The 23,434-nt window shown below is 42.7% G+C and overlaps 1 protein-coding gene across 1 annotated transcript in view; it reads right to left on the bottom strand.

Annotated features, from left to right (window-relative positions):
- The window catches only part of CHRDL1 (chordin like 1), a 121,127-nt gene that overhangs the window by 20,493 nt on the left and 77,200 nt on the right, over positions 1-23,434 (bottom strand). Inside the window, 3 exon segments of the mRNA XM_072817679.1 lie at positions 4,022-4,089; positions 18,217-18,310; positions 19,973-20,115. Coding sequence (XP_072673780.1) covers positions 4,022-4,089; positions 18,217-18,310; positions 19,973-20,115 — 305 coding nt within the window.

The raw sequence follows: 23,434 nt of genomic DNA, 5'->3' as shown, positions 1-23,434 counted from the left end.
TTTGGTATTATTTGATTTCCTGACTTCAGTGCTGGTAACTCTCTCAGGCATTTTTTTTTAAAGATTGATTGACTGACTGATTGATTGATTGAAGTAATTTCTATACCCAACACGAGGCTCAAACTCACAACCCAGAGATCAAGAGTCACATGCTCCACTGACTGAGCTCTACCAACCAGCCAGGTACCTCTATCTCAGGCTTTTGAAGTAGTTCTCACACACTTCTTTTCTGGTGGTGGAAAATCCCATTATAGAAAGTTCCCCAGGAACTTTTTCCTTACTTGTCCTAGGTCTAAGATGGGAGGGTTTTATTGGCAGAGATGGGAAAATAGGACAGTTCAGGAAAAGCCTTCAAAGGGCCTTCAGGGCTATGAATCTAAAGTTACCATAAAATAAAAAGTTTAATTTTAAAAAAAGGTCTTCAGGGGCATCCAGGTGGCTCAGTAGATTATGAGTCTGCCTTCATCTCAGGCTCAAGTCATGATCCCAGGGTCCTGTGATCGAGCCCTGCTTTGGGCTTCCTGCTCAGCAGAGAGTCTGCTTCTCCCTCTCCCTCTGCCCCTGCCACCCCCACCCTGTGCTGTCTGTCATAAATAAGTAACTCTTTAAAAATGTCTTCAGAATGTGTCATGATTCACACAGCCATGAGCACATTATATCTTCATCACTGGCACTCTAGGACCATCCCCACCTGAGAGACCCTTGGGCCAGTTTCCTTCCCAAACCATTGTTCTGACAATGTGAGTGAGACATGGATTTCTATCTGTTTAATATTGTTTCTATCGCTAAATCTTTCCCTTTTCTAATGGTAAATCTCTGAGTAATCTATTGGGGGCAAAGTCAGAGTTTGGCCGTTGTCCAAAACAAAATTCGGCTTGCTTTCATGTTTTGGCTTTATGACCTGTGTCTACTTCTCCCTCCCTGTAACACACACAGAAACACATGCACACACACACACCCATGGTATTAGGACCAGTGCATATGAAATTATGATCCGGAAACCAAACAGAAACCACTTCAGGTTTTTATAAAGGAGTTGTAATTGAGCCACTGGTGACGGGTTCTCCTTCCTGTGGACTTCATAAAACTTGGTAAACTGATGGTTTTCAGCCCACTTGGCAAAATAAAGCAATCCTCTGTGTTTCTGTCAAACTAAGGTTTTTGATGGTTTCCTGTAAATATGAATGGTCTATTAAAGTGACAGTCTACTGAATTGGCAATGTGCTGTTAGTGCTGCATTAAATTTTTTTAATTTTTAAGATTTTATTTATGAGAGACACAGAGAGAGGCAGAGTCATAGGCAGAGGGAGAAGCAGGCTCCCCGTGGGGAGCCTAATGCAGGACCCGTTTCCAGAACCCCGAGATCATGTCCTGAGCCAAAAGCAGCTGCTCAACCACTGAGTCACCCAGGTGTCCCAGTGCTGCATTTCTTGATCCCATAGAGAGCATTAGGCCTGCAAAGGATATTCAGAATGGGTTCTCCTACCTTCTAATTTTCGGCTGGTCAAGAGCCAGCAACAAGTTAGAAGCATCTCTCTCTGATTTGGGACAAATTTCTGTGCATTCACATTCATGAAAAGCCCCTCACATACATTTCACCCTGCCTTCCATACCCATTCATTCAAAATGAATTTCTTGGGGGCCTACTGTGTGCCAGGTACGTATTTTTCTAGTACTACAGATGCTCTTTATTATTCAAATCATATCCCACAGTATCTACCCACTTTTAGAACAAAGGAAAATATTTATTTATAATAAAGTGGAACCATCTGGACATTTTGTTCTACCGGGCCCCAATGTTTGTTTCTAAAGATAGGTCTCAAACTCCTTTGAAAATCAATAACTATTTCAAGGCCCTGCATTCTATACCTGACCTCTTTCTGCTACAGGAAGTATGGGATTAAGCTCAGTCCCATCACTGGCAGTTTCGGAAGAAGGACAGACGAGACTGCAAGACAAGGGTGCAGCTGGAGGCAGCATAAAATGAAGTCAGGAAGAAAGGCGAATTAATGGCCTTACCAGCAGGACCACCAACCTGGCCTCAACGCTTAGCAGATAGAGCTAGGTGGAGAAAATCTTTTTAAGTTTTTTAAACTTTTTTTTAAGTTCCAGTTAGTGAACTTTCAGCCCAATATGAGTTTCAGGTGTACAATATAGTGATTCAACACTTCCCTACAATGCCCAGAGATCATCACAAGTGCTCTCCTTCATCTCCATCTCCTGTTTCACCCATCCTGGGGATCCAGAATCACTGGGAAACTGGGAAGCCCATTCTCTCTTGCAGGAATGCTGCTTTTTTTTTTTTTGAGATATCCAGAGTATTGTTCTTCACATTCCCCCAACCCACAATCCTTCCACACTCATTCAGAAACAGCAAGGTCTAGAAAATAGTAGGAGCAGAGAATAAAGCAGACATCATTTCAACTCCCTACTGAGGGTGTGCTGGTGAGCCGGGTATATGCAGGTCAGAAGTGGCACATGAGACAACCAGGACACATGGACTAAGCAACGCCGGGATGTTTAGACTGGCTATTTTATTACATTCCTATCAACACTTTCCTCACACCTGCCTCCCTCCCCATCCTCAGGCTTGCCATATAATTCCCTAGACTCTGGCCTTCTATACAATGCTTGTTGAGAACTAATACCACAGGTTTTAAACAATCATTTAAACGTTATATACTGCACAACAAATTGACGCTCATTGAAAAACATCCAATGATACAGAAGAGATAAGGAAAAAAATCAGGCTCTCCCTTTCCCCCTGCTGCTTCTACCCCTCTGAGATTATCACTCGTAACCTATTGGTATCTGACCTTCCAGATCTTTTCATATGCATTCAATTTGTGCAGGCACACAGGAAATGACAGTATGAGTTGCACCCTGCACCTTGGTTTGTTTACATAATATATCTTGGGGATCAGGGCACCTGGGTGGCTCAGTGGTTGAGTATCTGCCTTCAGCTCAGGGCATGATCCCAGGGTCCTGGGATCGAGTCCTGCATCAGGTTCCCTCTGAGGAGCCTGCTTCTCCCTCTGTCTATGTCTCTGCCTCTCTCTGTCTTTTAAATAAATAAATAAAATCTTTATCTTGAGGATCCCTCCACTTGAGTACACTTTTGATGTCTTGCATTCTACTTAACAACAGTACCATGTCCCACAGATTGGGTGTGTTCAACCAAGCCCCTATTACTTACGTTTGGGTTCCTTCCACTGGCTTTTCTCTTATAAAAATAATGTTGCACTGAATGCCCCGTATACTTTTTTGTATAGGGGTTCAATCAGTACCCATTTATGTACCATGAATGCCTTCATACATTTTGTATATTTTTATAATCCATCAGTATGATGAGATTCTTTGAATTGGAACATCTCCTTTTCAGATTTTAAGAAGTTCAAGGTATTGCTGTACTTAGACATATGTTTTGGAGAGAGGGATTGCATTTTGCCAATTACTTTGAAATACACAGGAACAAGAGATGCTGTTGCTATACACTGAACATACAAATGGGATATTGCAGGGTGGGGAAGGAGTGTGTAGCTGCTACCTTTTTTTCTCTTGCTGCTGTATGACTGAGAGCCTAAGGCTTAGGAGAGGCTTTATGGAGACATGTCCACAGTACCTCTGCCTAAAGAATGGACAGATCCACCTTATAATCCCACAGAAGCTCCTCTGTTAAGGACTATTGAGGACAGAGGCAGTGACCTGCCTTCCATCCAGAAGGCAAAGATTTGGCAAGCTAGCCCGAAAGGCTACCAACTTCCAATCTAGATAAGGGATACTTAGGTGCTGGGGCTGTGATTTTTTTTGTGCCCCTGTCCTGGCTCTAGTTACCAAATATACAGTGGACTTACATGTTTTGAGATTGGTGATAATATCGTTTAGTTTTCTAAGGCAAGGGAAAGAGAAATGGTGTTATAAATGGGCCCTTTTATGGAGTTCCTAGGATAACAGCCATGGAAGGAGAAAAGTTTGGCCTGGTGCTGCGGGGTGTTGAATTATTTGAGCTATTCACACTTACTGCTTCTCTGTTGGCAGGTTGCCGGAAGATATCACCATCAGAATGTTCCCACGACAATTCTCCATCCCCTGTTTATTGCAAAATAAAGAAAGAGTCATACAAACATAGAAGGGAAAACCGTCACCCTTGTGACCTAGCAACATTTTTGATTCTATGATCCCAAATTTCTCCAGACATTTTAACTGTTGTTAAGATGGCTATCCTTCTGTGTGCTGGGGGGCTCGGCTGGTTGGGCGTTGGACTCGATTTCGGCTCAGGTCATGATCTCAGGGTCATGAGATCGAGCCCTGTATTGGGCTCTGTGATGGGTGCAGAGCCTGCTTAAGATTATCTCTGCTCCCCCTCCCTTCTCTCTCTCTCTCTCAAAAAAATGGCTCTCCTTCATAAAGTGACCCTGAAAGATTCCTCTCTGGGCCTGCCTCATTTTTCAAAACAACTCTGAAGAAAGCTGCCACTTTTCAAAAGAGCCGATCGATTCACATTGCACAAAATTTGGGAAACAAAAGACAAAATAATCACTTTCCACTGTAATAGAGCTGTCAGCCTCATTTTTGCTTATCTTATCCAGTGACAGTTAAGTATTTTGCAGGTCATATTTAACCTGTGTTTAAACTACCCTTACAAAATAAGAGATTCGAGGATTTGGGCTGTCATAATTTGTTAAAATCACCATTATGTCTCTGGAAAGTTAGGCCCTGGTCTGAAAGTTAAGGTAAGACTTGTGGTGGCTGGAATATTTACATAACAGATATCCAAGATTTACTCCTCTTTTTTTTGCCTGAGATCACTTCCCCTGGTTTGTATGTCCATTCTTTGAACAGTAAACTACTTATCATTGCCTCACTGCCAGAGTAACTGGTTTGAGGAGGAAGATCCGACTTTTAGTCTTGAGAACAACACACTACAGACAGTGATATTCCTCTACTGATTAAAGATCACCAACCACAGGACAATTTCCAAGGATTTTACCTCGTGTTATCTATGACCAACCAAGTCACTGGGAAGAGCTTGGTCTTACTCTCAGTATCAATTCAACCATGTATTTGGCAGGGTAACAGGAAATACCAAAAAGTATCAGCATTTATGGATTTTCTGTTTGAATTTATCCCTCGAGCTTTCAAAGCCCACATGGAGATAGTAACATGTTACTGGTTCAAGGATGTGGTAGTCCTGTGAGGGAAAATTAGATAATATCATTGGCTTTTAGGATGTGCCAAAGACCTCGAAATTCCTTTGAAAGCAATATTATCTGGCAGTGACATATAACAAAGTTATGACTTTAGCCCTTCATGATTTAAAGATCATTTCATGGGGGAAAAAATTAGGATTCGTCAAGAGGTGCTTGGGAGAGATTGAAGGAGTAAGTGATCAGTAAGACAGAATCATGGAAAGCTTCCCAAAATAATCAGTCATGTTTTTAGAAGTAGGCATCACGGTGATATGATTTAACATAAGTAACTGCAAAGGAGCAGAGCTTTGAAACAGTAAGGAACATATGGAAACAGCCAACAGGATGTGGCTGTGGCTGTAGTAGAAAGTTCAGATGTGAAACAAGAGAGATGGTGGAGAGGAAGAAAGGAAGAGGGAAAGGGGAATAAGAGAAAGAGGGGAGGGAGACTTAAGTAAGGGTAGTAAATAATTGCTGTGTAGACTTCAGAAAGAGGCTAAAGAATTCACATTTTATCCTGTTACTGATTTTTATGTAGAGTTCCTACAGTTAAAGAAAGAGGTGACTTGTGGCAGCTTTGCCTGGCAATTGAGTGTCACCTAGCTGGGGAGCAAGTGGAATCTTGAGAGGCCAACCAAGAGGTTGTTGTAGTAACATGTGACAGGTCCCGAGAATCTCTAAAACAATGAAACAATGAAGGAGGGACAAACCAGACTACTCCAGATAAAAAGGAAATGATAAGATCCCTTGGGGATATTTGCTAACAGAGAATGGTGGTAAGGGAAAAAACAGTATAAAAGGATGTTAGGATTGGAGGGCACCTGGGGGGCTCCATCAGTTAAGTAGCCCACTCTTGATTTCAGTTCAGGTCGTGATCTTGGGGTCCTGGGATCGGGCCCCATGTCCGTCGGGGAGTCTGCTTGAGGATTCTCCCTTTCCTTCTCCCTCAGCCCCTCCCTGCTGCTCTCATGATCTCACTCTCAAATAAATAATTAAATCTTAAAAAAAATTTTTTTTACATAAAAAAGATGCTAAGGGTTGCAAGTATGACCAGCTGGGAAATGGCACTGCCCTTGACAGTAAGGTGGGATGAACTTAAATGTACTCATTCTGTTTTCACTGGCAGTGGCAGGTCTAAGCTTTGTCGTGAGCCAGATGAAAATGTGGGACCGGAGAGAAGACTGGAAACCAGAAGAGATTCACCAGCAAATGGCAGAACAGAATGTCAAAGCTATAGGATATGTTTTCTAATCTAAGTAGCCCAAAAAGAACAAATTTTAAAAGAAAAATGAGGGGATCCCTGGGTGGCTCAGTGGTTTAGCGCCTGCCTTCAGCCCAGGGCATGATCCTGGAGACCCGGGATCGAGTCCCACATCGGGCTCCCTGCATGGAGCCTGCTTCTCCCTCTGCCTGTGTTTCTGCCTCTCTCTCTGTCTCTCATGAATAAATAAAATCTTTAAAAAATAAAAAAAAAGAAAAATGAGAGAAGAGCTCTCTTCCCCAAACGCCCTTTGCAAATGTAGACTTAACGGTTGGTACTGGCATGCAATGTTTACTTAGCATGACCTTCTGAGAAGGTCAATTTATTGCATTTAGACTCTAGAGTCTTCAAAGGGCTTTTAGATAGTGTCTTGAAATACTTAGCGTCTAAGCAGAATCTCGAAGCAAGTAGTCCCTGTTAAGTGAGCCGATAGGTAAGATAGCAAGACAATGAGGAGGCAAGTCGGGATCAAGCATGGGAGTGGACTATTAATGTCTTGTAACAACAACGTGTCGCAACACCTAAGCATTTGCAGACAGGCATGTGTGCCTCAATCGGAATCATTTCACCTCATTAAAAACTACTGGAGTCATTACTTCTGTATAGATCTCAAGTAGGAATGACTACTATTTTGGTTGCTTTTGAGCTTTTGACATCGTCAAAATGGCATTCTCTAAGTTGGAATGTTCTGTAAGCAAGGAGTCATTCGATATAATTTGAACCATAGTTAAATTGGAAGAATCTTCTCAGACGTCCACATTTTGTTCAACTGTGAGTGATTCTCTTAGACTTGGGCCAAATCTGTCTGGAGAGGTGATAATAGTTATCCATTTACTACTTTAGATACTACACTTTAGATATATCTAAGAGACAAAATGCATAAAAGAAAAAAGCAAGCACCAATACTCTAAAACCTGTTCCTTTCCCTCCTCCCTCCCCCATCCGATTCACTGGTAAATTATCTTGAGTGAGAGGGAGCTTCTTTTTTCAGCCAAGGCCTTACTTAAAACAAAACAAAACAAACAAAAAACCCCCCAGTGATTCTAATGGAGACAGATGGATTCTAGTTAATTCTGAGAAGCAACAAGATGTAATTTTAACCAATTTTTAAAACCAAAATGAAAAACAACTCTAGTGTACTGTATGTCAAACAATATTCGTTTAACCTTAAAAGCCACGTGTTGTTTATTCAAACCTCAATTATAATCTGAGTGGTACCCTATAGAGCTAAAATGGCTTGGCTTTCTGGTAATGGGAGAAATGGAGAACAAGCATTTGAAATACAGTCAAGAGCTGGGCTACAATTCGGACTGTTTATAACTCCCGTGGCTTCCATTAATCTCTGGTTAGCTTGAGTAGGTCACAGAAGTAAACCCTGTCCTCTCAAAAGGACTAAGTGTACAATGAGATTATTAGATACCCATGAAGATAAGCCTCAGAAAGCAAAACTACGCCAGCATGTGGCCACTTCTGAACCACACACAACATCATAAAGAGCGTGCCTATAGGTCCTGATGGATCTGAGACAACCCAGTTTCATGCCTCTTTTTCTACAGGCATAATTACTGAGCCCTCTCCCTTTCAAAAGTGTCTTGGTTTGGATGATAAGATATGTAGTCGCTCTAATCATAAGGCACATGGAAATGAAATGAATCCTCGAGACTGGGTGGGGGCTGGATGGTGATCTCTGTGACAAGGGAAAGGGATCTCTGTACTTTCAGAGCAACATGTCAAAATCAGCAGAACCAGGGCAAATTATTAAAGGGATTTTGTGAGGGGAAACCGGAAGAAGGCGGAGAGGAAGAAAGTGATCGATCGTGACATCTCCACCTACTACGTGCCAGGTTCTGGGGTGAGCCACTTGATGGCCAGCAGATAATACCCAAGCTGGAGATGAGAGAGTGGAAGCAGATGACTCAGGGGCCTCTGCCAAACATCTAATTCTACAAATTCTGTTGAGAGGGAGCAAGCATGCTGAAATTTAAGTGAAGCTTTAAAGAACCTGGGTCACAAGGATTCTCCACTGTTAGACCTTGGAGCTAACAACGATATACAGTACCACAGGAAGTCCTCCAGTATTTTGTAGACAGTCATGTTTTCTAGAAAATACTTCACTGTCAAAGCACTTTATTGTTTGGGCTGTCAATACAAGCTCTTAGCATTTTAAACACAGTATCTGCTTGAGACACACAAAGGCACAGACAAGGGGGAATCCTGCCAAGAGGAGCAAGCCAAATCTGAAGAAGAATACAAAAGCATTTATCCAGAAAAATCAGAAATACATACTTTTTAAAAAGGGCATTGTGAAAGTTGCATGTGCTTGTGAGAGGGAATTATGGGAGAGGGCACAGAGAAGTTATTAGCTAGATGGTACCCACAACCCAGTCTGCTCTTCCAATGGCATTGTGGTTATGCATATCCAAGATGATACTTAGAAATGGGGCCTTTGAGTCTCATCCCAATAACTCGGCTGGAAGAATTACCATGTCCAGCCCCGGGGAGCAGAGTTGTCACAAAGTCTGTTCCTCCCAGTAGCCTCAGAGTTCAGAGTCCTCAAAGTTGCTCCACATCCCCAAGTTGAGAGGCAACATAGCAGTCACAGCTAAGAGAACCACCCACGTCAGCCAGACTACCTGGGTCCAAGTCCTGGCTCTGCCCCTTTGCACCCGTGTGACTCTGGGCAAGTGATGAACCTCTCTGAGTCTCAGCTTCCTTATGGCTAAAATGGAGACAATCAAATCCAGCCCAGAGAGTAGTGGGGGATGAAATGGATTAGTGTGAGCAAAGAGCTCAGAGCAGTGCCTGGCACAGCAAGTGTTATTCCTCCTATTCCTCCCATCTTTTCCCTCCTCTTCTTCCCTCATTCCCCTCAAGAGTAGCTTACCCATGGGGAAAACCCAACTTAAGGACTCCCGTGAGCATTTGAAGTATCTAACAAGGAAAGGCTCTGGATTAAACAAAAAATGAAGCCCAACAATAAGAAAAACATTTATGCCTGCTCATAGAAATGGAATTATCTCATTTTAAAATCATTCCATTTTGATTTTTTTTGTATAGATATTTTTCCCTTTCTTTTTTATTTTATTTATTTTATTTTTATTTTATTTTTTATTGGAGTTCAATTTGCCAACACATATCATAACACCCAGCGCTCATCCCGCCTAGTGCCCCCCTCAGTGCCTGTCACCCAGTCACCCCATCCTCCGCCCACCTCCCCTTCCACTACCCCTTGTTCATTCCATTTTGAAAGCCAGGATCCTGGATGCAGGAAAAGAAAAAAAGAAAGAAAAAAGGCCACAGAGATTCTTTTAGCCCCATTCCTTCTGAACTGGCTTAGATTCTCTCATAATTATGCTAGTCCTCTCCTAATTGTCATCTTTGTCAAAGAGGCATTTGAGTTTTAATGCCATCCCTTATTCTCTCTTGACTTAAGATGAGGCTGAAGAGGGCAGATACCTGCTTCATTGGGAGACAGTGCAATCTTGTAGTCATAAAGCAGAGTGATAACAGTCCAAGGACCCAAATAAAGAGAGTCCTATGATACCACATCCATACAGGGAAAATAACAAGCAGATAGATGGAGAAGGGAAGCTCAGAGATCTATCAATGTTTACTGCTGGTCAACCTGGGAATTAATGGAAAGCAGTCCATTTAAAGTCCTTCAATTCACAAATACTGCATTAGCTCCCCGGCCTTATCCAAAGAGGACTGGGATGTCTGGTGGGAGTAGGGGACATGGGGTTGGTTTTCATGGCTAAATCCAAGGGGTAAGTGGATGTAGTCATTCTAGTGATTTGCTTGAATAAGTGGTATTCACTGTCCACTTTGCCTCGGCTACAAGAGACTTGGACTTTGTTGTAACATAGATAATATTCAAATATGACTCCCCCTGCCTGACACTGCTTGTCTTGCTCACATTTCTTTTTCTTGTTCATGCTGTCAGTCAACAAATCAGACCAATTTCTAGAAATACTGGGGTCTAGGCTCACGAAGATTATTCCAATGAGAATAATGCACATATGTGGTGGTATGTTTCTGGGCAGTCATGGCATCCCTTGAAGCAGTCAGAAGGACAGGGCTGAAGGAAGAGTAGCTTTAACCTGTGAAGAAGTACTTGCTCTGAAATACTTCACTGGAAATTCCTTATTTTTATTATAGAACCAGATCCCTATACATATGAGAAACCCTTCAATCCCAGAGCAGGATGGGGGTGTTTATTCGACATGGCCAATTAGGAATCGGTGTTATTCATTTGTTAAGCTCAGAATGAAAGTCAATGTCAATGCTGTCTCATCCACCGTCTGAAGGGCTTTCTGTCTAAGAAGAAACATTCTAAGTGGCACCTGGGTGGCTCAGTCGGTGAAGTGTCTGCCTTTGGCTCAGGCCATGATCCTGGGATCCTGGGATTGAGCCCTGCACTGGGCTCCCTGTTCGGTGGGGAGTCTGCTTCTCTCTCTCTCCCCTGCTTGTTCTCTCTCTCTCTCTCTCTCATTCTAATAAAATAAAAATAAAATCTTTAAAATAAAAAAGAAACATTCTAGACATAAGAGATATCCCAAGTAGGAACACGATGACCAGAGAGGAGTGAGAGTCCTGGGAGTGTCAGTAAGTACCTGAACATGAAATCTGAGCACAAGGGCTGGAGAGAGAACAAAAGCAAGCTGGAAAGTTTCCATGGAAAAAGGAAGCTTCCAGTGGAGATTTAGATTTAGATTTAGAAGAGGAAGGCCAAGGGTGGGCTGTCAGATGGTCCCCATCTTCATGAACATGAATGGTTCACCTGAGAACAGGGCTTATTAATGGTTGTCAGACTCTTCTGTCACTGAAGAGGTCAGAGTGTTTCAGCACATTTTGAAGTTTCAGTTAGAGCACAGCAACTCAAAAACCATAAATGACTGAATTCATTTTTATCTTTTTTGAGCAGTGTGTCTCATTAACGATGTCTTCTTCCTCATCATGACCTGGTGATGGTGGTGTTTCTGCAGAAAATGTGGACAAAACCCAAAACAATGCTAGGCCAATACACGAGGATCTATATTTGGAGGTGCTGTTATTTTCCCCAGTTCTGTTTGATTTTGAGAAGTTTGAAAACTTGGGGAGATTTTTTTGACATTATTACAAAATGAACTACCTTGCTCACCACTTCCCTCAAGACCTCTGGGTTCCAGCCAAGAAGGCACCTCACGTGTAATTTTGCTGCTTGTTTTTGTTTTTGTTTTTGAAAGAGAAATAAAAAGCCTTAGGTAAAATGGTAGCTGTCTTGAATACTGACAAATTGCTTTTAGACAGTTGCTTCTGGTTTTCAGTCATTTGTGGAAGTTTGTAGAAATAGCTCCAATTTCATAAAGCAAGATTCAATTTTCTCCTTTGGCTCTTTGGAAATGTATTGGATAAATGAGCTTGGATTGATTAAGTTGTAAGTTCAGTCATCTCTCTGGCCTCCCTACCTAGGACTCACTTAGAATGCTGTCAAGAGATTTTCATAGCTGTAGCTCTTTCTTTTTAATATATCCACCACAAGAAATGCGTAATTTTATGCTAGGGTAAACAGAGGAAAAGGGTGGCCCTTCCCCAGGTAAGGAGCTGAGACCAATGAAATGATGAACAATACAAGAAAATGTTTTAAATACTGGACTCTACAAGCCAGACTAAGCCCCAAGTGTGGTCCAAGGAGCTCAAGGAGGACTAGAGTTATCAGGTGGGGCTCTTTAGAAAGGGTGGGACATGAGCTGGGCTCTTGAAAGATGGATTAGGATTGTAATCTGTAGGAGAGAGGAGGAAAGCTATTCTAAGCTTGTGGGGAGTGAGAGCTAAGAGAGGCACATAGCAGGAGACAAAAGTGGGAAGGAACAGAGCATATTTTAGGACAAAGGGAACAGCCAGCCCAGAGTATAAGGTGTGCGTGTTGGCGTCAGAGGAATGAGGATGAGTAGTAGGTTAAGGAAGGGGAAGATTGCTTTATAAATCACCTTTTAAAACCATCTGAAGAACTGACACTGTATAATGTGGTAAGATATGGTAGGCACTGACCAACAGGATCAAGTATTTCTGTAAGAAGAAAAGCCTGGACTAGGGTATTACGCACACGTAAAACAGAGGAAGGACAGTTATAGACGCTCCTACAGCATCAGGTGGCCAGTTCCACTCCCTGGTGAGATCCTGGGAGTGTAAGACTGCCATTGCTATGCCCTAACTTTTTAAAAAAGATTTTATTTATTTATTCATGAGAGACACACAAAGTAAGATTTTATTTATGTATTCATGACAGACACACAGAGAGAGGCAGAGACATAGGCAGAGAGAGAAGCAGGGTCCCTGCAGGGAGCCTGATGTGAAACTTGATCCCAGGACCCTGGGATCACACCCTGAGCCAAAGACAGATGCTCAACCACTGAGCCACCCAGGCATCCCTGTCATGAGGATTAAATGAGGTATTACACACATATGTGCTTACACCACTGCCTGGCACATAGTAAGTGCCACATATGTACTCTGTCTATGCAAGCTTGCCTCTCAATACAGTCAACAACACCAAACCTCTCCCGTCTAGAGTTCAAGTACAGAGCCTTCCCCTTTGCTTTGGCAAGATACGCAGGAGACAGGAAGCAGAAATGATAAGTGGGAGAGGGAAGCTGGGAATGGGTATAAGTTTGAGGCCTGCCTGCCCAGAATGTGGTAGTCGTATGAGATTTTTGTTCTGATCAAGTTTCTCTAAAGGTTCCAGTGGCTGTTTGCACTCCATTTCCAGTCCAGATGAGGTTTGCTGAAGTGCCAGCAATGACATGCCAATGCTCTCCTGACTCCTAGCCTCAGGGACAGTCGAAAGCCCTGGAGCTGGGGTTGAGATCCAGTCTGTGGCTAATACTGCCATGTGACCCAGGAAGAGAGCACACACCTGTGTTGGGTGACAGCGCAGAGAAAGAACCCGTTCAAATAGGGCCCTTTATATTAACGTTTGTGAGTTCAGCACTTAAAAGGGTATTTCTCTTGCAGTATTTTGTCTGCAATTAGGGTGGTCAGCATAGGGGAGAAGTGTGTCTGCATTCCCAGCTGTATGAGTAATACGCTTATGCAAGATATACCTTTGTAAAAACACCATCTCAGCAGGAAAAAAAAATAACAAGGTGCTTCCAACATTAGCACTTCAAAGGAGATTCAATCACATTATATGCAATTGAAAGATGGAAAGAAATTCGAGGCAGAGAGAAAAGCATCAATTTTATGAAAGTGTGGGATTTAGTCTTCATAGGGAAAGATGAAAGAGAAGGGTTTATTTAGGCTGGAGGAGAGATGGTAGAGAAAGAACTTTGGGAATTGTCAAGTGTATGAAGGGACAACACAGGATCCGTCACAGCTCGCTTTTATGCATTGCTTTTGAGGACATGATAAAAGAAAGGAAATTTATTTATTTTTTTTAAGAAAGGAAATTTAAATTGTGACAAGAGAATCACTGAGAAGATGGTGCACCCCAGGATCTGTTACCACAAGAGGGATGAGAAATTAAGTTCTGTGTGTGGAGATTAAGTAAAGAAAAAGGCAAGACTATCAGACATAGAGGAGAGGGTGCAATCATACTTAACTCCAGCCAATAAATATAATAATATTGTGTGAAATATAATAATTATTTCATATGAAGCAATAACTCTGTATCAGAATTTCTCCTAGGGAAGCTGAGGTGGCTTAGTGTTTGAGTATCTGCCTTCGGCTCAGGTTATGATCCCAGGACCCCTGGGATCGAGTCCCGTATCGGGCTCCCCACAGGGAGCTTGCTTCTCCCTCTGCCCATGTCTCTGCCTCTCTCTCTCTGTGTCTCTCATGAATAAATAAAATCTTAAATTAAAAAGGAAAAGAAAAAGACTTTCCTAGCTCTCTTCATCACCTTGGTTAATTTTTACCTTTCCATAGGTGTTAGGTATTATAAGCTCCATTTTCAGAGCTGAAAAAAAATGAGGTTCCATGTAGGTAAGCAGCTTGCCAGAGGTATCACTAGTAGGCGGAAGCTCAGTTACATCAAATCTCCGTCCTTCTGGCTTCAAAGCCTATGTCCGTGGCACCACGCCTTTTCTCAGGAGCAATAGTATGTCTTTTGGCATCTGCCTTTCTTTTTTTTTTTTTTCTTTTATTCATTGTTCTTCAGTTTAGATTTCTCGCGGTTTCCTTTGCTTCAAACAATATAATCTCAATCTGACAAGTGGATTATAGCAACTAGCTGGTGATGTGAGCAAACACGTGTACTCTGTGCGGATTCTCTTCCCTTTGGAGCAGACTCAAATTAAGGTGGGGGCAAAGATAGGTAGGGAGATGAGGAACAAAATGCTCATCTTTTCTGGCTTAAATGTCATAGCTGTATGGATGTATGGACACCCTCACTGTGAGAAAGCGTCATAGAAAGATACAAGGCAAACCAAATGAGGCTGTCATGAAATCCACGCTGACTTGTGAGGACCACTAGAAAGGGCATAAGAAAAGGGATGAGCATAAACTGGTACTCAGAACGAGGTCATTTCCTGAAGTGTGATGGGGTTGGAAAAGTACCTGGTCATCAGAAATGACACCAAATGATTTCTTACCTACCATGAATCAATGTACAGCCAGCACCACCCCTACCACAGCCTGTCAGTAATTCAGAGGCAGAAAACACAGCAATAATATCATATGTCAGGTGCATCTAATTCAAACTATCATTTTCTTTTTATTTTATTTATTTATGATAGTCACAGAGAGAGAGAGAGAGAGAGAGAGAGAGAGGCAGAGACACAGGCAGAGGGAGAAGCAGGCTCCATGCACCAGGAGCCCGATGTGGGATTTGATCCTGGGTCTCCAGGATCGCGCCCTAGGCCAAAGGCAGGCGCCAAACCGCTGCGCCACCTAGGGATCCCTCAAACTATCACTTTCTGGCAGTACTTCCAAGCTAGTGTGCATTCATTCAAAGAGCGCCTACTTTGTACCTAGAGCAGTGCAGGGGGAAGAAGATGAACCAGAAATAGCTTTTGCCCTAAGAAGCTCATAATTGGGGACACCTGGGTGGCTCAGTGGTTGAGCATCTGCCTTTGGCTCAGGTCATGATCCCGGGGTCCTGGTATCAAGTCCCACGTCGGGCTCCCCTCAGGGTGCCTGCTTCTCTCTCTGCCTAGGTCTCTGCCTCTCTTTCTCTGTCATAAATAAATAAATAAAATCTTTAAAAAGAAGCTCATAATTGATAGGGAGGATAGGACATGGGCACACATAATAAAAAACAAAAGGTAATGAAGTGATAAATGCTACTAGAGAAGCACCCAGGAAGTGCTGTGGAGTCTCAGAAAGGAAGGTGGTTTACTCCTCACTTATAGATTTAAAAAAAATGCTTCATAGAGGAAGTGGCAGTTGGGCTGGCCTTTGGATAAGCGGGAATTCAGGATGGAGAAATTAAGGATGGCAGGGGGAAGGCAGAGGAGAGAGAAAGGCCTTCTGTCTAGTATTTATCGAGATGTGGCCAGAGGATTGCCTGCATCAGAATCTGAGGAGGTTGTACCTGAGCTACGTCTTGGGAAACTTGTAGGATTTCCATAGGCAGAGATGAAAGGAAAAGGATTTTCCAGAAAAAAGGCAAGTTTCCCTCCTCCAAGATCTTGCTGTCCATGTCAGTTTGTACCTAGGCATCCATTTTGTTCCCTTGACCTCCTAGTTCCCTATCATGAAATGGCTGTGACTCATTCATCCCAAAGTCAGTTGCCATATAGTTGGAATTAGATCCTCCGGCCAGTCAGAATGACATTTGTTACTTTTCTACTGCTTCCAGGTTTCAGATTTTTAATGTGCTCAGTTTAAGTGCACTAAACCCAAATATGAACCATTGTTAGGGCTGCCTCCAGTCATCTACATGGTCTTAGGAATAGGTTCTTAAAGCAGAGTCTACGGGCCATCTGCCTCCAAGTGGACAATGGAGCCTGCCCACATGTACATGCCGGGACCCCACCCCAAAGCCATTGAATCACAATCTTGCAATTGTTGTCTGAGGATCTGAAAGTTCTCCAGGTGATTCTGAAGCACACTAATGTTGGAAAAATCTTGCTGGCAGGGGGGCGGGTAGTGAAAGCACAAAGGTAAGACAGCACAGGAACACTGAGAGAAGAACCTGAGGTGCGGGAATGGAAGAATATGGGCTAGAAAGGTAAGTTGAAGCTACAGTGTGAGAGGCCTTCACTGTCTGAGGCAGGGGATTGATGTATATTCTAAATGGTCCTTTTCCTGCAAGATCTCATTTAAACCTCACAGGCATTTGGAAGTAAGTACTAACATTATCCTCCCTTTAGAGATTGTTAGAAAGGCTGAATGCACTGCTCATGATCCAGCTAGAAAGTAGCAAGACTGGGCTCAGAGCCGAGGCAGCTGGTTCCAGAGGCTCCAGTGTGAACCACTAGTTTGTACTGTGTCCCCAAACCAGACACCTGCCCTTTCACACGAGACAGGCTACTACACTCGCCTTCTTCCTGGGCTCTCCCCTTGCTTTGCGGCCTCCCTCCAATCTAGTATGGATACAACAGCCAATGAGATCTTTTAAGGCATCAACTGGTTCATGTCATGCCCTGCTCACAACCTTCCAGTGGCTTCCCAAGGTATTTAGAAACTGAAATGCAAACTCCATCCCATGGCCTTGAAGGTCCTGCATGGTCTGACCCCCGCTCACTTCTTCAGCCTCATCTCCAGCCAGTGTGGACTACAATTACTACAGTCCAGAGAAGAAAAATGTAAGTACACTGTTTCAATCTTTATTTATTTGTTTATCATTTGTCTTCTCTGGTAGAATGTGAGTTCCACAAGAGTGAAGAATGGGTTTTTGCTGCTATGTATGCCACATCTGGTTGTAGAGGGTATGTACTGCATAAATGTGCTGCACAGAAGGGGTGCATTAACAAGGACTTTCTGGAAAATGGCAGTATCTCTTAAGTAAAAAATAATTCTCTTTGTAATTTGCATAAAGATGCCTTAGAGTCTAGCAGTGCCCTGTAGGTTACTCTACTTACCGATACATATCTAGCTTCTAGCACTGGGCTGAGCTTACAGTAGATGCTCAATAAATATGTCGACTGGATGGAAGGAAAGAAGACAAAATCAGAATGCTGCTAGAGGGAAAGCCAGAAAGGAAAGGGATAGTGAAGACAGCTGATAGATTTAATAATTTGCGAAGAGGCAATAAAGGATAAATTAAAGGTGATTATGCTCGATCTGAGAGGATAGAAATGGCGTCATTATCAAAGAAATGGAAACCAAACAAAAAAACACTGGCTTGAGAACAATGATGCCATTTTGGCTATAATCTGAGAAGATGACACCTTCTGCCTTCCATTTTGCTTTTACTGAGTTTGTCACCATTTGACTGTGGGGCTTTAAAGAATATACCTAGATTTTCCCTGCAGAGTCTTCAAAATGGTCACATCAGGGCTCTGCAAGGCCCATTCTTCCTGTTAAGGCTATTCATGGAAATGGCCTATGTTTCACAATTCAATAACACAGAGGCCCAGCTAAAAGTGATCAAGGGAGAAAAGATACAGGCACTCACTTTCTCAGTAGATGACACTCACTCTTATTCTTCTGCCACATGTAGGGCAGTTTCTTTCAGGTGGTGGCCCTTAAAATCAGTGTTTCTTTCCTCCCTTTTTTGAATGGATTGCCCCCCTCTCCACCCCAGCTAAAACCTAACGTTTCCACAAAAAATCCCTTTCTTACGACATTGGACAGCTATCCAGGATGGCAGCACCCCTATGTCTTGTGATATGGGACACATACCTCTGCATACCCGGCAGCAGGAATCCGGAACAGAGACTGGGAATGCACAGGTTAACTTGGGACAAGTCTTGAGACCACAGTACACATTTCCCTCCTGCCAAGGAGAAACAGAATTTAAGGTCAGAAGGATCTGGGTAGAAGCATAAAGTCTTCTTAGCTCAGGATCTGGGATGAGTAGGAATCCAAAACATGCCACCCATTCCCAGAGCTCTCCCATAGTTAGTTCTAGAGCTTCCTAAATGTTATGATGCTTTATTTTTTTTTTTCTGTTTACTATTTCTCCACATCAGAGACTATGTTACCGAAGAATTGGCAATCCTTGTTGGACATCCTGGTCTAAGATGGTACAAAGCAGTCAGTGTTAGGGCTGCCACTGGCCTGCCAAACCCCGAAATATGGTCTTGCTCCTGTCTTCTCTGTTCACTGTATTCCCTGGTCCACATCACACCCCAGATGGATATTAGGATTCCAGGGAACGCAGATTTGTATGACAGCCATCTTTTATAACACTCCAAACCAGGGAGACTGGCTGTCTGGGGTAATACAAAACTACACAAGACGATCTGAATGGATTCCCCAGTTCAGCACCAGGCAAGGGAGAGGATCAAATTTACCTGCTATTATGTCTGTCTTGACATAGTTTCCACTCCCTAAAGTTCTATGTTCCAAACATCCTTCCTTAAAACTTGTTCTTATAAGCATATTATTCTGGGGCTAGAAGGCTCCCTAAAAAGTCATTAGTAGGGCAAGGCCACAACCAAATTCTCCCAAACCACCAAGATACCATATTTTTACTGTAAGTCCCCAAGGGAAGGGATTCTAGAACTTCCCTTGGCAATCCAGTGTTTAATGCCTTTACAGAAAAAAAAAAAATCCTAATTCTAACTTCATTGCTTCACACTTCAGTTGAAACAACCATTTTATCCCATTTTCTGGTCCTACCTATTACATTCTTTGGACTGCACAATTCCATGAAGATATAATCAGTACACTTTATTCCTAAGGTATATACGGTTCTTCTGACAAGTGATATCACAGGAACAATCATGTTTTGCTGAGAGCGTTCTCACTGCAAGTTATCCAGAGCAAACTGGCTGGGAGAAGACATCGGAGATGGGAACCAAGAGATCCCCCATTTTCTTGTGAATTGGACTGAGTGGCCTTCAATGGTGCCAATGGCTTTTCTAGCCACAGCATCCCCAAAGCTTCGAATAGTTGAGTCCCTCTGATGAAGGCTTTGCTGGGGTGACTATTGTGAAAAAGATGGCAGATCAAGACCATCAGGTCATGTCTATCCATTTAAACAGTCCTAAAGCTTTAAGACCAGGATATGACAGGGTCTGATTTCTTTAACAGAGGTCAGGGTTGTTCAGGGTTTGTGAAATTCAGGGAGTCTAGATTAACAGGGAGGCTGAGGATTTCAATGCAATTCGTCTTGGGACACCTGGGTGGCTCAGTTGGTTGAGTGTCTAGCTCTTGGTTTCAGCGCAGGTCGTCATCTCAGGGCTTGTCAGATTGAGCCCCATGGGGGCTCCACGCTCAGCAGGGAGTCCGCTTGAGATTCTCTCTGCCCCTCCCCCTACTTGTGCACACACTCGCGCTCTCTCTCAAATAAATAAATCTTTTAAAAAAATAAATGCAATTTGTCTTCCTTTCAAATAACTCACTGTGTAGGCTCAAAGAAAAGGTATAAGCACTGGAGAAGCTCTGGTATTGGGGTAGGGGCCAGCAGGAATGAGAAGACGCTGGGTCTTACCGAACAGCTGCACTGCGTACACTGATTGGGTTGCCGGTTCTGAAAGAGCCCTTCAGCCACGAACAGCTCACCATGTTGGTAAGTAGTCCCGTTGTATTCACAGGACTTGCTGGTCACCTTATTGTTCGCTGGGGGTAGGGAGTCTTCTGGGACAGAGCGGAGAAAAACCACACCGAGTATTGGCATTACTGCAGAGAATTTCATAAATCCCAACAGCAGAGGGGGCTGTACCACATAGAGGGAGTTCAAGATAACCCCCGATTCAGTGGCTGATGACTTTAGATAATATGAAAGCAACCAGACAAGAATGGGAAGGGACATGACCATCCATCTATTCTTTCATTTGTTGAGCGTTTATTGAATGCTTACTATGTGCCAGGTTCTGTGATGGGCGCTAGAGAGAAATCGGAGAAGGACAAGACCCCTGCCAGCACTGAGCTAAGAGACCAGGCGAATAACGTGTTAACTTGGCTGGAAGGAGGGAGTTCTTTCAGAAGAAGAATAATCTATTACAACTACCTTGGTAACCTTACCTCCTCCCATGTTTTGTATCACTTGGCATGTGTTTGTATGCTTATTCCGGCCTCTGGAGTCCTTGCTTTTTTTTTTTTTAATATATAGTTGACAGAGAGTCTTTGCTTATTTTAAATACCACCACAAAGATCACCCCCCTCCTCCCACTCTTTTCCACCTACTGCAGTCCTGATTTTAAAGGCTTGGGAAAAGTTCCTTTTCCTCTAGGAAGCATCCCCACATAGCTCCAGCCCATAATCTGGACCTTGAAAGACATGTCATTTCCAAAGTGCACAAACCGGCACCTGAATGTTACTATAACTCCCATTTGTGAATTATAGTCACCTAGCCAAAAATTTACAAAGAGATTTAATATAAATTATTACCAGGGAGCCTCATAACAACCCTATCAATCAAGTAAGGCTTAACTTCATTTTTCATTTGAGGTTGACTTCTCTGAAGTCCCAGATGTAGTATGTGATGACCCTAAACTCCATCTTTTTTCTGTCAACCTCTGTATACATGCAGATGTATTGCTTTTTAAGGACCAGGACTCTACCTTACAGGTCTCTTTTCTCTGTGGCATCTAGTGCAGGGTGGCCATGTAGCAAAAAGTCAATGTACCAATGCACCTGGGGACTTGGCTCTAAGTGAATGGTCTCAAGAACTCTTTTTACAGGGCTTCCTTAAAATGCATGGTGTATGTACTTGTGTGTACATACTCACGCACTCGTGCATACACACACCCAACAATGAACAAGCCCCCAGATTAAACTCATCACTGATGTACAAATTAACAAAAGATCTAAATAGGGCTTGGAAAGTGCCCTCTGTAGAACAGTGGAAGAAGAGAAATCAGGGGAGTTGTGTGTTTCACTAGGGGAAGGCTTAGACATTAGACCAGCATCCCTTCCTTCCTATGAGTCAAAAGTATAATGCAAATGAGTTCATCTTATGGGTTAATTATACCTCAGTATAAATACAACTGTTTAAAAAAAAACAATGATACTCTGTTTTCCCTTCAGATCGTATAAATCTTTCACCCTTTGAAAAAACAGAATAAAATTCTTCTTAGAGGGACTCCTGGGTGGCTGAGTGGTTGAGCGTCTGCCTTTGACTCAGCGTAATCCAAGGATCCGGGGATCAAATCCCATATTGGGCTCACTGCAAGGAGCCTGCTTCTCCCTCGCCTATGTCTCTGCCTCTCTCTATGTGTCTCTCATGAATAAATAAATAAAATCTTTTTAAAAAAAGAAATCTTCCTTAGGATGTAGGTGAAAATGATAAAGGCTAATGGTAATAGTAATAATAATAATAAAATAATAGCTAACATTTACTGAGCCCTAATTAATATGCAAGGCACAGTGGTGAGTGCTTTTCCATACATGCTCACATTGGCTTTTACCAATAATATTCTAAAATGGACATGATTATGCCCATTTTGCTGACGGGGAAAGTAAGGCTTAAGAAATTAACTGACTTGCTCCAGGTCACACAATTTGCAAGTGGTAGCACCAAAATCTGAACTGACGTCGGACTGATTTTAGAATCTTCCAACCTTACCACTACACCAAGGGCGGTGTCAATCACATCAAACCTGTAACAAGGAAGGGACCATTTAATTTTAAAACCAAAACCAATGGAACAGGAAGGCTATGTTGTCTCTCTACAATGTTTTGGCCTACATTAACCAGAAAACTGCTATTACACTTACTTTGGCTTCAGCAATTTGCATAACTAACTCAACTCTACACTTTGCTTTATACATTGATCTGGCTGCAATTTCTGAGTAACTCACTACTTATTAACGACTCTGTACAGGATACAAAAGTAGTTCCTTAACAAGAAGAAGCCTTAGGGACACCTGGATGGCTCTGTTGCTTAAGCATCCAACTCTTCATTTTGGCTCAGGTTATGATCTCAAGATCCAGGGATTGAGCCCCAACTAAGGTTCCACACTCAGCAGGAGTCTGAGATTCTCTCTCCCTCCCCCCGCCCCTCCCCCTGCTTACATGCTCCCTGTAAAATAAATCTTTCAAAAAAGAAAAAAGAAAGAAGAAACCTTAGCTCCTAGAGAATGTTTAACTCATACCACTTGACCCTAAGCCCCTGCTCCTGCCCACAAATACATGCAACCAGATAGCTGCAGCTGGTAGACAGGAGTGAAACTCACTGGAGAAAGGACAGAGGCCAGCCCCTTCACTCCCCTGGGCTTTAATTATACCAAATCTCAGTATTTTGTGGTGAAGGAAAACTGGGATGACCTACAAAAGAATATCTACCATGACTCTTACAGGAGTTGACAGATCTTTGGAATGCCAAAAAAGGAAAAAGAAGGTTGGAATTATTTTGCTTCAAAATAATGTGGATTGATTTTCTTTCAAATTGAGTCTGCTGCTAAAAGGTCAATGGGGAAGCAACTGCAGGGTGAGGTTTTTTTTTTTCCTTGAGAGTCTTTCTTGCAACGGTCTTCAGAGTTGCCTAGCATTGAATCTATTAATCAGCTCAACGGGAGATGGAGGAGGAAGCAAAAGAGAAAAAGACAAAAGAGAATCAAAGAAAAAAAAGAACGATTATAAGCATGCTTACTGCTAGTTTTACACGACAAACTTATCTAAATATCTTTCCACTTATTCTTATTTCATTCTTTTAATAGCCTTAATGGAGTGATGGGAGAATTACGGAAACGAGGCTACTGACATCCAAAAAGATTCCGCCCACAACACCTAGCTATTTAACAGGAAAGCCGACTCAAAAATAGAGTTTTCCCATCTCACAATTTGTGCTCTTTTTACAGAGTGGGTGTTAATACTGGCGTGTGGAAAGGAAATGAAATCTGTACCTGGAAGAGATCTGGGCTCCCATGTTACTTGCATCCCATGCTCTTTACAGCATTATTCACAATAGCCAAGGTATGGAAACATCCTGTCAGTCAACGAACGGATAAAG

The sequence above is a fragment of the Canis lupus genome, chromosome X (assembly GCF_048164855.1).
Source record: "Canis lupus baileyi chromosome X, mCanLup2.hap1, whole genome shotgun sequence".
In the NCBI taxonomy this organism is placed as follows: Eukaryota; Metazoa; Chordata; class Mammalia; order Carnivora; family Canidae; genus Canis; species Canis lupus.
This window is presented reverse-complemented; position numbering and strand designations above follow the sequence as displayed.